We start from the raw sequence: 15,320 nt of genomic DNA, 5'->3' as shown, positions 1-15,320 counted from the left end.
ATAGTGTTCACAATGGTAAGGTCTTACCTATGGTTTCCCTTTGGTAAGTCTTACCTTTAGATATGAGGGCAGTATGGTATATGTATTTTACCCTTGCTTTTCAAATGAACTACAAAATCAGGCTGTCACATGCAATTTCAATTGTTGTTTAGCAACAATCCTTGTGTTATTTTAGAGGGGGAGGAAAGGTATACTTCCAAGACATAAGTAAAAAACATATAATAGTAGTATTTAAAGTACTTACGTTATTTTAAGGTTATCCATCATCCTAAGTATATAAAGAAAATCAGGTGCAACATAATGATCTTCTTCCAGTAAAAGAACAGGGCCTATATGCCCATTTGTGATGTGCAATCCATCCATCAGGTGATTTACCTTAAAGTATTAAATTATTTCATAAATTTACAGCTCTTTACCAAGTTCAGCAATTAATGCATAAGACAGATATATACAGTCAAAAGTCGTTAATCCAGACTCGTCGGGACTTCGGCGATTCCGGATTATCGAGCATCAGTTTAAATCTGGTAAGATGGCATGCAGAAATTATAAAATTAAAAATATGAAACTGTAATTTATGAAATAAAGAACAATTATGATCTAAAAGGTATCAAAATTTACAAAAAAAAAAAAAAAAAAAAAAAAAAGCTTAATCTTTATTAAACATTTCTTTCAATGTTAAGTTGTTTAAGTTGCTTCGTTTTTTATGTGATAATACATTATCTTTAATTCTATAAACAGACATAATTTCTTGTTCAGTTACAAAGTTCCGCTGTTCAAGTCCTATAATTGCTGTGTCGAGAATACCGACTAATTTGTCAATCGAAATTTTTTCATTTTCAATAACCTCTGTCACTTTCTTCGCTATTGAAGCGAATTATAATGATGAGGAATTTGATTTAAATCATATGAAAGACGGAGTACATCGAGATGAAATACTGCATTTAGTAAGGAATTATAAGCCAAATAAAATAAAAACATCTGCCCTGAAGATAAGGATAGTGCTGACAGATCAACTTCCAATTCATTGGGCGCCGCGGCGTTGAAGATAAACAAACGTTAAAGTTTAGATAAACAAAGGATATGCCTTTATCCATTTTTTGCAGCAATTCCACTTTTTGTTTAATGTACTTCGAAACATACTTTCGCTTTGTAGATCCTTTACATATTAATAAATATATATCAGAAATTCTATTTGACATAATCGAAAGTTCAAGCTTACTTTTATAAAATTGCTCTAACAGTCTGCAAAAAATAATGATCCAAATCCAATTCGAAGATTAAGGAACAACGCAATCTGCAACATTAACTGAATTAGATAATTTTAGCTTAGCTTATACCGTCCGTTATACATTAAAGGTGCATTCGTAAACGTATTTTGAGCACATGCATATTCACAGCCGTAAAGGTCTTACGTGCATGCGTAGAAAGTTTGTAGCTTTGACGTCTGGATTATGGGTGTCCGAATTAACGACTTTTGACTGTATATATACATACATTGAGTACAAAACTTTGCTCATACCGAAATCAAATATTAATTTTTAACCAAAAAAAAAGGGCGATCCTAATTACAGTCACTCTAGCTGCAGCTTCCAATATTTTCAATTAACCTACTCGTGGTCCTCAACGAGCTCAGCTCGCATTCCAGTTGCACACCACAGTGGGGGCAAAATGACATCAAAACTTATATGTAATTCATTCAAAGAATAAGATGAATTCTGCAGAGGGAGTACAGCCAATTAAGTTTGACACTAGGAAAATACAGCACTGAAAACCGAGAAATACTTTGCACACAAACATATTTATGTGTACTCATAGCAGTATACTCATATTTATGTGTACTGCACACCTCAAAGCATAAATAATTTCATGGTGCACCTCATAAATATCATGGCACATTATCAAAGAAAATCTTTCTACTAATATAGTTAATTTCTTTTATTTCAGACTAGGTGTTGAATTAATAACATCTTTTAAATACTTTTGCATTAAAATGCATAAGCATTCCATCTAGACATTCATCTCAGGTAAGACTTCTTATACAGCCATAAGCAAAAAATAAACAAAATTAATAGAATGAAAATACCTAATGCATGCGTTTTTAGTAACTGGTATTTGATATAGTTTTTACATTGCATTTATGAGTTGTGTTTTTATATCACAGTTGTCAGATTTGACTGAGTAAAACTGTGATTAGCACTTTGAGAACACTTATAAAATCATAATATGAAAAGAGAAAAGTAAAATTAATTATACAGAAAAGAATTATTGGCAATGTGTAAATGTACTGCTATTAATAATCTAATGACAAAAATAAACATTTTAAGTATAAATATGAATACCTGCAATTTTTCTTTTGCCACAGTTAATACATATATTATCATTTTATTTCAGTGATACACATATTTTATTTCAGTTAAGATACATATTTTATTTCAGTGAGATACTTAGGTCTATTTCTGTGATCACAGCCTTTATGTCAAGAAGCCAAGTGAGTTGTATTCACAGAAACAAGCCCAAATAGCTGAATTTCACTTGCAGTTACCCAGAATTAGAATTGAGATAAAGGAAAATTCTTAAAAACAACTTCAAGAGTAGAATCATTTCCCAAATTTAACTTCTACTTTTCTTTAACTTAAATGGAATATCATACGATTTAATGAAGAAGCAAATGGAATTTGAACCCAATGAAATTTCGTTTCAAAATGCTTGCTGTCAAACATACATAGGTACTGATCTAAAAGTTCTGCACTTTCTTTCAGGATTTCAAAACTAAACTAAGCATTTTGAAAGAACCACTTTTCATCCTGTCTTCCTTAAATTTAATTTTATTTTTCAATCTATAAATTTTGTCGGTGCAAGTTATACTCTCAAGTGATCTTTGCATTTTTCGATCAAGTTTATTTAGGTATTTTAATATGTTGACTAAGTATTCCATTTTTTGCAACCAGTAATAGGCTCACAGTTTAGTTCAATACTGACAGTTACTCACACACACTGCTGTCCCTCTCCACAGCCAGTGAAATTCCATGCAGAACAACAAAGACTGATTCTCCAATCTTATTTCATCACATAAAATTTAGGAAAAGAAAACAAAAAATGCCATTAAGTTATCTGCTTTTTAGTACATTCAATTATGCAATTAAATGCCAACTTTTGATTCTACAGCCAAATTATTTGGCACAAGAGCTTCTCTACAAGCAAAACGGTACATTATTTGAGCATCAGTAGGTTGACTGAACTTCAGATGCCAAGCCCCCGACACTTCATTTCATTGCAGCCATGCCCATCATTACATAAATTTATATCATTTTTTATACACTATATTTATGTATCCACTAATCATTTTCAGCCTAGCCCTTTCATGCTGTCACCATGTCTGCAGTTAAAATTTCGTACAGAACGTAAGTACCATACAAGCATATTAGCAATACTACTCTGTGCACCCTGCTGTGAAGGTGAAAAATCTGAAGATTATGATTAGTGTCCAGCAGTTGAACCAAACTGAGTCTCAATGATGCTTTTCACATTGAATGTAATGTGATGCATGCCCACATCTCCAATAAATGTATAACTATTTTTAATTTCTATAATAATATAACTATTTTTAATTTCAATCTTTTCTCCCACCAGAATCAGATTTCCCAACCCATGTACTTAAGGTTATGAAAATGATTTGCTGTGGTTTGGAGAAGATACTGTAGATCAGAGTATCTACAGTATACTGTAGATTAGAGAATAGCAATAAATAACTTTTACTTTTGAGCGTAACAAATGGAATTAGGTAGGTATGCTCCAGAGCAGTTGTCTTCGAACTGTGTTCTGCAGAACCCTGGGATTCTGCAGGTCAAAATAAAAATTCGAAAAAATTATAAAGCATTCACATTAGTTGACTAGTGTTTATCAACTAAAAAATATAAAAATACATTTAGTGGTACAACTCTGATATACGCCCTAATCTCACCAAACGTGGCGATATGTGTTCTGTGCTGGTTTTTGGTGCGATTGCGTGTTGTATGGCAACCCTGTTGACGTTGAAAAATCTTTCGCTGGAGCTCGTTGGTTCGCGTCATGCTCTGTGTAAGAGAAGATAGGGCGAAAGATAAAATGGTGGAAGTTGTTGAATTGAAGTTCGGTAAAAGGAAATATCATCATGGCCATCCTGTTGAGGGGCAGTGGGTATTTGGAGGTGTGGAAAGAGGGTCTGAGAGATTATTTTTAGTGGCTGTGCATGATAGAAGTAGGGATTTGCGATTATTTGTGAACCATAGTATGAATTTTCTGGATAGTGTGTCTGGCTGTAATATAAATATGACAGTGATTATGTGGTGGCATGTTAAAGGCGGTATGAAATTGGTATTTCTACTGTTTGAAAAAGCATTAATTCATGGTAAGTGCATTTTATTTTATTCTTGTTCATATTTTGTAGAATGTTATGTTCATTTTTTTAGTATGAATTTCTGTCCCTTTTTTTTTTTTTTTTTTTGAATTGTTTGAAATTTATTTTAGTTTATTTTTTTCATTAGTGCGTAGTGTCTAGATTGTGCAATTCGTAGATGTTTTTTAAAGTTGAAACAGAACTCTGTGTACATGGTATTCTTTGAAATTTATTGTTGTTATGTTAATTTATTAAAGTAAGGTGTGCATAGTTCATAGATTCGTTTGTTGCCTAAATTGTGCAATTCGTAGATTTTTTTTAAAGTTTAAACAGGATGCTGTGTACATGGTATTCTTTGAAATTTATTATTGTTATGTTAATTTATTAAAGCGAGTTGTGCATAGTTCATAGATTCGTTCGTTGCATAGATTTGTGCCATTCATAGATTTTTTTTTTAAGTTAAGCGTGGTGTTGGTTTTTCACGTTAAAACCTATGTTAATGCTATTTTATATATCTGACTTCGAATCTTGATTGTCTGAAGAATACAAACCTTACCAAACTTAAAGGTTTTTTTCAACTAAAATTTTCGAAATGATGACAACTTAACATCATGAACAAACTTAACATCTTAGGTGAGAAAATAGCCACACATTCAAATTCCTAGGAATGCTTTGAACTGTCAGCTATTCAGCGACTGAGGAAAAGAACACATCTTATAAGGACAAAAATCCGTCCTGTCCCTCTGGCATAACTCCCCATTTAAGTTGAACTGGACTCAAAAACGCCTGCTGGAACTGGACTAGAATTTGGACTGGACTGGAACTGGAACCCAAGCTGGACTGGACTGGAACCCAGACTGGACTGGAACCCAGGCTGGACTGGAACCCAGGCTGGACTGGAACCCAGGCTGGACTGGAACTGGAAACCATCATCCCCTCAAATCTCCTCTGGGCAGGTCTGCTCTGCTTCGAACTGAAAATGAACTGCGCTGCTACCAAGAAAAGCACCACCTTTTATTGACGGCGGTTGCCGTTACTACAGACGATTATGCAAATATTTAACATGTGGAGTTTCTCACCCAAAAATGTTTGGCGACTTGAGGGCGACTGGATAAAAAATTTGTTTGAGTACTATGATAAATCAGAAGGCTTGCCAATGAAGGAAAGGGAACAACTTATTGCCAAATCACCAGATTTTCCATCAAAATCTAAATTTAAGCATGGGCAGATCCTAATTTTTTGGTTGCCTATGCAATCAGAATACCGAGATGTTTCTCGTGTCGCTGTAAACATTTCAAGATCTTTCAGAACAACATATTTAAGTAAAAAAATCTTTCTCATCATATGTGGCAACAAAAACAAAACTTAGAAACAAATTAAATAGTGGATATGAAATGTGACTGCAGATAACATTTATAAAGCTAGACAGTTTGTGCAAAACAGCAAGCACACTCCAATTTATGTAATTTAGGCATTCATACCATGAGTTAATGCTATGAATGTGAATGCCTACATTACCTAATTTTTTTTTTTTTTTTTTTTTTTTTTTTACGTTAAAGAATACAACACTATTCTTTACAATAAAGTACCAATAACATACTGATCTATTTTAAATAATATTTTAAGTTACATTTTTCTAAGGGTGGAATGGGGTTGCTCCCCCCAAAAAAAATCTTATAATTCTATGGGTTCCATGAATTGACAAAATTTGAAGACCACTGAACTAGAGCTACTGCTGCCAAAGGATCTACAGAATAATATATTTCGCGTAATTTTCTACCCATAGTCCATTTAGATTACACTTCTTTCACTTCATTTAACATCAAGTAGTTAATATTTGCTTTAAAATATTCCCAAAGAAGTTGCAAAAAGTATTGCTGACTTTATTATCTCAGAACCTTTCTCTCCAAAGAAGAATGGGGCAGGACAAAAATGACGATAATAAAAGAAGAAAAAGAATAGACTCAATATGTCACTCAGATGATGAAATAAATATGCAAGAAGATACTTTAAAGATTAAGACTATATTTCAGTTTTTGGTAAATAAACAAGAAATTTAAGAGGGAAAGAACATGAATTAATTTACACATCTGATGTAAACAATTCCATTATAATACAATATTTTAGCTAGGAGTTTGCTAAATTTGCAATAAATAAGAAAGACATTTTTTTAACACCTTTATTATTTAGATCTGATATCTGAATTTTTTGGGCGAAAGACAGGATCCATGTATTTCAGATAGCGAAATATTAACATAATTCATTTTAAAATTCTTTCATTCATTTCCTCTGATTTGAAGAGCATTAAAGTTGAGCATTTAGTTAATATTTTGAAAGAAACAAAGTATTTTAGGCTTTTATAAAATAATTTTTGTATTTTCTCTAAAAGCATATATACACAATGCACCAAATATTAAAATATTATTATATAAAATATACAGGTAGTTCAAATTCATAAACAAAGTGCATTTTTTCAATTAAACATTGCATGAAATACATAAATCACAATCGGATAATTAAAAAAAATATTCACATGTAATAAAAAACACATTGCTCTTATAATAATGACATTTTAGTCAAAAACCGTCAGTCATGTGCTTACATATTATTCTTAATGCAAATTAAACTCTATAATTAAAAATTAGAAAATAAGACAAATAACATATAAATACCTTCCACCACCAGTGGTGTTTTGTTTGTGTAAATTTAGCTTCTCTGTAGTGACCATACAAATCTGGATGCTTAGCATTATTGCAGCTCTTTTTTAATGCCCTAAAAATAATGATGAAATAAATAAAGAGCACAAACTATAAAATATTAATGATACATAAATAATTTATAATTTAGTCACATTTCTAATATCAATTTTTAATTTGCTATTTTTTCAACATATACTCATTAATTTAACTTTTAAAAATATTTAGAATAAATGACATGAAGTACAACTCAAATTATATAAGCAAACTTTCATATAACATAAGGAACAAAATAAATAATTCTTATACAAGGAAAACAATAACAATTACCCAGTTATTCACAGATACAGTAGTAGAAAAGATAATTATGTCATAATGATCCAGATTTCAAAGATTTTCACTTCTGATTTGAATAATTGATTCATATGCTCAACATTTTACTTTGGAAGACTCTAAACGCTGCTCCTGACATCTAACTACTCATATTTCATGCAAACATAAGGAAGATACAGAGTTACAGGAAATATTTAGTAACAACATATTTAAACCTGGTATTCAAATCATATACATTAAAATATTAATTCAGCTTTATGTAGAAAGTTTTTATAAAAGCTATATTAAACCCAATTATCAGATATAGACTGATAAAATTGAAATTTTAATCAGTCTATATCAGTGTTTGACAAACTTACGAAGTTTCTGAGTTATGGTACCATTTTTAAATCCTACTGTGAGCTACCAACCAAAAGAATTACCAATTTTTTAAAAAAAGTTACATTTGTTTATTGCCTATAAACTTACATTTCTAGTATATATGAAATCAATTTTAATTATACTGTATATAACAAAAAGAAAGTGAAATTGAGTTGTAATAAGAAGGAAATTAAAGTGTAGTTAGTAATAAGTAACAAATGTAATAAGATAATTTTACCAGACTTCAGACTTATTAACTTTAACGAGAAGGATGGAACTCTTTTTTTGCAATCAAGTTTTTTTAATCATGTTTTTTGAGAGAACAGGTAGTGATTGCCATTCAAATACAATTGTTCAAATGTTCATCAGTGAGTCTGTTTCTGTATTATTTTTAATAAATTTCATACTGAAGAAAGAAATTTCATACAGATATGCATACAGAGCTGAACAGTGCCTTCAATCTGAGACAAACACGGACCAAAATTGGGTATTTTTCTTAAGGCCAAATATTTTGAGAGCTTGAAGAAGGTGATTTTATAGATAAATTCATTTTGAAAATTAGTCAGTTCCAACTCCTCTGCAGCATTACATTTCTTGACAAACAAAATGCTTCATGACACAAGTAGTAGAGAACTTTTCAGCATCTGCCGATATATTTATTCCTATCTTGAAACTCCAAACTTTTTGGTGATATCTGTGAGAAAAGCAAAATTCTATAGCCAAGCTGGATCTTCTAGTTCACGAAAGGATTTGCCTCATTCTTTCAAAAATTCTACTAAGGCAGGGAGCAAGTCTTGAAAACGCTATAAAACACTAAATACATTCATCCAATGAACTTCTGTTTGAAGCACTAGATCACTATACTATACTGGCAGTCTAGTTCATCAGTCAGTGCTCTGAACAAGTGTCTCTGAATTGCATGTACTCTAACTTTGTTTAATATTTTTATGACTGTTTTCATTACATCATACTTAAAAACTTTCCACACAGTAAATCCTGGTGTATTTCTCAATGATAATTTCAGAAAGCTGTTGTACACTTGCTACAGCCCCTGCTACAATAACTGGCAATGTAAAGAAAAATTTTAACACAGTTAATAGATTCAGAAATAACTCATTATAATTCAGTGCGTATTGCAATATGCCTTGTGTTTTATTTACATCCCTTTCATTCAAAATCAAATCCCGTAGCAAACAAAGTTCCTGGATTAGGTTTTCATCTACATCTTCGTTATAAAACTTCACAAAGTTTTTGGAACATTTTTTTAATCAGTGATTAATTTGAAATCAGAAATAATATTTGGTATACTTTTAAATCTATGTTCTATTTGTACAATAACAGAATGAGTTAACAGTGTTAAAAAAATAACATCTAAACTCCTCTAGCAGGTTTTTCTATAACTTCACCTTTTGCTATTTTGGAATATAATCTTTTTCGAATCTGTTTTCAGTGAAAATGCTCTGAAATATTCAAATTATGTGCTAGCACGCACTTTGCTTCATCTAAAAATATGTCAAATTTTGTCTCATCCACGACTTCTGTCACTTAGCCGGATTCTTGATCAGTAATCTCCAACTTGAACGATGCCAAACCTGCTCAAATGAATATGTTCTCTTCTGTAAGTTCTGCTTTGTGGCTTCTGCTGACCTGTTTTTTCCTTCTCCCTCCTACACAGATGGGAGGGGGCTTCACTAGATTAGCACTTCTTTCTAAATCAAAGGTCTTTTCAGTCGGTTTCCCCGTCATCTTCTCCTGGCAGAAGTTGTCACTTAGCTTCAGTTCATCCCATAATTTCTCTGCTGGGCCAGCTACTTTCTAATATGCCCATGACCCCAAAAAGGAACTTGACAGCTGGCACTTAAAAGTTTCCATTAAAGGTAGATCTGTTTGCCTCACTTATCTTAAAAATTTGGAAGTGGTTATGAACTTGGCAATTACTAAATATTAGCACTTAAAAACACCCAGAAAAAAACACAAGGAATATGTATTATTTTCATTTCTTAATGTAGGCTATATGGTATTGAGATTTTTTTCTATAAAGTCCAGTTTAGATGGAGATCCTCAAGAGTTTCCCGAATCAAATAAGAAAAAATACAGAGTTGCATCATCAGGAATTAATTTGAAGATTGTCAAAGTTCAGAGATCTACAATAATAAGGTTTATGATAAATGTACTTTTCTTCATACTGACAATGACAGGAATACTGTCAAATTTTCATGTGCAAGAGAACATTATTTTATTTCTTGATCATGTCGGGCCCTCTCAATCATGCCCTGGTGCATAGTGTCCGCTGCACTCCAAAGATGGCTGGCCCAGATAGGAGATTTTGCATGATGGAAAGCAGAATTATGCATTAGAACAATGTGCATAGATCAGAAAACAACACAGTTGTCAGCTCTTAAACAATGGGAAATCACACAAATTTATATCCAGCATAGAACATTCATACTACTTCATAGAAGAGGCTGCAGCACCACAGCTGTGACATCTTTTGTAACTTTCCTCCTCTTTTTTTTCCAAAAATCTCATTAACAACATCATTAAGCAAAACACTTTTCTTAGTGGATAACTATAAATCTCATGGAAAAAAAAAAAAAAAAAAAAAAAAAAAAAAAAAAAAAAAAAAACGAAATTTTTGCAAAAGCAACGTACTGATTTTGTGAATTATATGAATGGTTAAAGTGTTGCAGAAGCTAATTACACTAATTTTATTGGATCCATAACTTACACAATAGCTTGTGTTCGAAGCAAGCTTTCATAAGTCAAGTTCGGACAAAAGATGGCACTGGACACTATGCTCTACAGCATCTAAATCTTGCCACCCTATGTCTGCCTAAATTGTAAAAATTCTGTTCACACAAAATTTCATCTCCAAGTGCAGAAGCATCTGCTCTGGCTAACGCTGGCCCCAGTTTGAAGACATGAATAGCATCTGCGAACTAAACCAATTTGGCAATCTTCCACTGGATATTGCAGTTGTGTCTCAGGTTTATCAAGTCATCAATACAGGATACGAGACACGTTCCCAACATGTTGCAAATGAACTGGTCTATCCAAGGCTCCAATGCTAAAAGTTCTAAAACAATAAATATGTTTCCATACCACTTTCACTAGGTGCGATTGTCAGAGGACAAGGATCTCGCAAGGAGTCAGACAATTCCAGAACCAGTACAGGAAGGATGAAGATTTCCATTACTAATTCTCTTTCAATGACACAACAGCCCTATGAAGAAATATCCATCGACATGATTCTAAATTAAACACTTTCTGGGTAGATTTTTCAAGCAAGAAAAAGGTAAAAAAATGCCATTTTCAAGACCCCATGTATCTTATTATTTTCAAATACAAATTATACAATACACGTGTCTGCGCTCTTGATCACAAGTGTATACATTAATTTTATCCACAGTTAAAGATGTAGCTAATCTACTACATGAATTTCATTCCTCCAGGCACACAAGCCGTCACTGCATATTGGCCTGATGAAACACACTTCACTTTAATTGAGCACCCATAAGGAACTGTGTTTTTTGGTCTGACAAAAAAGCCATGACTTTCTGATGTATATGCATGATGCCACAGTAAGCATGGGGATTGTAGTGAGTTATTTTTTCTTGAATGTATGGTTTTACCAGAAAACACTTCGAGAATCTACACCCTTTACCCCCCCCCAAGTTGTAGACACAAAATATGTTTCATAATGGCATTCTCTGACACAGGATGGTGTCTCATCATATTCAGGTTCAAGTGGGGAAACAACTGGTTTAATTGGTGATCACATTATCTCATTCATATGGTCAACGCTTGCTCACATAGCCACTCCTCTAGACGTAAACATCAATGGATCTCTAGCTCTGAGGTTATTTAAAGCTCAATATGCTGGGTGGCTTAAGAGTATTGTATCCAGTGAATAAGCATTCCTGATATGCGTTTTGTCACTGCTATTTTTGTCATTGATCATGTTATATGCTCTTGATAACAAGAGTGATTAGCAAATATTCATAACTTTTTTCTATAATAAACAGATTTTTCATATCTTTTCTATAATAGCAGATCTTTCATATCTTTTCTATAATAGGAGATCTTTCATATCTTCTGCCGTTGATCATATACTATATGCTTTTGATAACAATGGTGAATTGAAAATATTCATAATTTTGTCACGAATATTTGCTATTTGCTTGTTTATTACAGGAAAAAAACAGATTTTTCACACCTTTGCAGCTGTTTATTGTTTTATTTTCTGTTATTCTCACTGTACTACCATCTTATGCTTTGAAAACCAATATCTTTGTTGTTTCAGCTTCATAATTGATAGATTACATTATTTACTGCAATACATGTTTGAAGAATGGTTTTTAAGAATAATTTGAAAACTACAATAAATATATAAAAGAGCATATGCAAATTATTTACAGCTAAACTGTATGTTACCAACAGCTGCCAACAATATATAAAGTTTAGATATTTGTTAGCAATTACAAACTATAACTAAACTTTAGAAGGGTATAAAAGACCCTTTATTTAACACTAAATAATAACAGAATGCATACTTTGTGCTTACTCAGTCAAATACTTATGAGGAGATAAATGCAGTTAAGTTAAATGTAAAATTCAAATAAGTTTGTAGTTGAAGGCTACACAAATCAGTTTAATGCAAATCTGGCACAAAACTTAACTGGTGTGCATATTTAATATCGGCAATCATAATATAAGGCCAAAGATTATGTACCTTATCTAGCAAACTAGTAATGTTGCCTCGAAAGGCAGAATATGCTGTCTTACAATCTAAAAATGGAAGGGAGAAATAATAGTAAAGATCCAAAACATAAAATAACTGGTTAATCAACATAAAGGAACTGTACAATATTTAATCTCAGGGAAAAGAATATTTTCCTGAAACGAATCTAATGTGATGACTTCTGATACACACAACTCATAATAACAAAATGAAAAATGATATTTTGCATGCTCAAAATTATTTTAATTCTTAATTTTATTTCAAAACTATCTATTGCCATTCATTTTCCATTATTTAATGATGGTTTTCAATTATCTGAAGAAGAAATATTTCATATTTAGTTTCATTTAGTAGATCTGCACACTCTTATTTCGTTTTTTGGAATTATAGTATATTGTGATATTAAAAAATGTAAGGAAATTCATTACTACTTAGAAATTTTTAAAAGCAAAGGAAAATCATGTTTGCAACCAGCATTTTTAAACAGAAATCAGAATTTCCATCTTAACTTGAAGAACTAATTATATTTAATTATTAAAATTAAAAATGATTATTTAGTACATGCATATTACTGCTACAGAGATTTTTGACTGGTGCCAAGGGAACTTTGACAGGGAATTGAACTTCTGTTAGTTAAGGATTTCAGTTCCTACTCAAATTCCACACAGCAAAGTTCTTAAAGATAACATTTTCAATCTATAGTAGTTTTATACTCTACCCAGTTCTTCTGACAGAATTTCAGTGATGCTAATTCTTTTCAATAAAAGTAAACAAAATATATGGCTGTTATAAATTTAACTTTCTTAAAGCCATTTAATATTCCTAGTCTTATCACTGCTCTGCACTTTTTAATGCTGCATTTCCATAACATTCCTTAGTAATAAACATTTTTTTTTTTTTTTTTTTTTTTTAAGAAATAGAGCATTCTCAACTATTTTGCAAAATGCATCGAACATAACAGAACAAGACATTGCATGAATGGCAAATGTTGAGAGCATGGATGCAACACAGACAGACATTCGTTGCCACGTTATCACCTTACTTCAGCACCAACAATGTTTCCAGTAGCAGTTACATACATATCTTAATATTTTATTTTTTACAAAATTTGATAATTAAAAATGAAATTTCACTTCTTTTAATGAAAAATACAGTAAAATAAATAATACAGAAACAGTAAAAATTTATTTTTAAATAATTATTAAAAAAGAGAAATGTTGCTAATTTAACACACTGCAAACTATAAAACAAGTTCTATTGAAAAACTTAAGTAAATGTGTTTAATGCAAGTCCCAGTTTCATTTCACAAGCTCAATACTATAAAAATGAATCATAGCTTACTCTTCTTTTTTCATATTCCTAGCACAATCATTTGGATCATGTCCTGGAAATTCATTTGGATGCAACTGAATAGAATATGGGTAGAAAATTTGAATGACCTACAAAAATTCATACAATAAAAATAAAGACTTTATAATGATGTATTATAATAATGCATTAATAAAACGAAACTGTGACATAAAACAAAATTTAAAATATTTCTCACCCTAAAACTTTCCATTGCAGCTACACTTATTTACAAAAGGTGCTACCTCAAGGTATGCTATTAAAAAATATATATTAACTTAATCCAAATATTTTCCTCCATCACTTTTCAAATGCTCCCCAATGAAATGCCCTAACAATTCATGCCAATTTTACGATAAAAATAGTGGAATTTTATTGATTTTAAAAAACGAGGATTGCTATGTAAATTTACAAAATGTTCATGGTTTCTCCAAAAAAATTCCTACTTGGCACACCTTTCTTTCTTTTTTGGGGGGAGTGGGTGGCTATTGTGCACTCCCCACAATACAATTGATTTCCTTCATGACACATGCAAACTTAGCATGTCAGATTGAATTAAATCTCAGTTACTTCATGAAGTTTGTGATTTCTAATTTTATAAATTTACTCCTGATGCTGCTCTTTTTTGAGCATTATAACAGCATAAAAATATCAGTTATACATTATATATATATTATATATAATATGTGGAATCCTAACTACATAGACTAACATTTTTCTTGCCCACTATCCAATTTTTAACTGTTTACTGCACGAGTAAGATAGATGGAGTGCTCGCCATTTTGTTTTATGAAAGTGAGATGAACGATGTTATATATGTGTTAATAGATGAACGATGTCATATTAAGAAACTTTACATGTATTAATAGATGAATGATATCATATTAAGAAGCTTTACATGTATTAACAGATGAACAATGTTGTATATGTATTAATATTTCATTAAATATGTTTTGTTTCAAGATGAAATGTGATTGCCCAAAACAAGAACCCACAAAATTGGTGTCAGAAGCGGGATCAAATCACAGGCAGCAAATGGAGGAATATGAAGCAATATTAGATGAAAGACTGAATACTTCTGTTAATAGTGAAATCGATACATCAACTGCTCAAATTTTCACCGACACTTCTCTTTTGCTGCTGCTGATGAAGATCATGATGAAAAACAAAATACTAGTAAATCTCCAGTTCAATTTCTGTATTCAAATACGCACATAAATTTTAATCACATTGAAAGTTTGATTTCTAAATTTGATGGTAATGTCTATAATACGGTTGACAAATTCATTGAAAACTTTGAGGATGTATCTAATTTCTTAAAATTAACTGAATTACAGAAACTGATATGGGGCAAAAGATCGTTAACTGGCAAAACAAAATTATTCATTGAAAGCAAAATGAAAATTAATTCATGGAATGCATTTAAGGCTTTTTTAGTAAATGAACATGGTGTTCAATATAACTCTGC

At 31.5% G+C, this 15,320-nt stretch overlaps 1 protein-coding gene across 5 annotated transcripts in view; it reads right to left on the bottom strand.

Annotated features, from left to right (window-relative positions):
* Positions 1-15,320, bottom strand: part of Mgat2 (alpha-1,6-mannosyl-glycoprotein 2-beta-N-acetylglucosaminyltransferase) — a 105,622-nt gene that overhangs the window by 11,272 nt on the left and 79,030 nt on the right. For all 5 annotated transcript variants that reach the window (XM_085809389.1, XM_085809388.1, XM_085809387.1 and 2 more), the window contains 3 exons: positions 13,847-13,944; positions 7,048-7,147; positions 245-375 (listed from right to left, as the gene is read on the bottom strand). In XM_085809389.1, coding sequence (XP_085665515.1) covers positions 245-375; positions 7,048-7,147; positions 13,847-13,944 — 329 coding nt within the window. The remainder of the gene's footprint in view (positions 1-244; positions 376-7,047; positions 7,148-13,846; positions 13,945-15,320) is intronic.

Source organism: Stegodyphus dumicola, chromosome X2, assembly GCF_044657685.1.
Source record: "Stegodyphus dumicola isolate Sdum_Otavi_A_Nest chromosome X2, ASM4465768v1".
Classification (NCBI taxonomy): domain Eukaryota; kingdom Metazoa; phylum Arthropoda; class Arachnida; order Araneae; family Eresidae; genus Stegodyphus; species Stegodyphus dumicola.
Note: the sequence above shows the minus strand (reverse complement) of the source record. Positions and strands in the feature narration are given on the sequence as shown.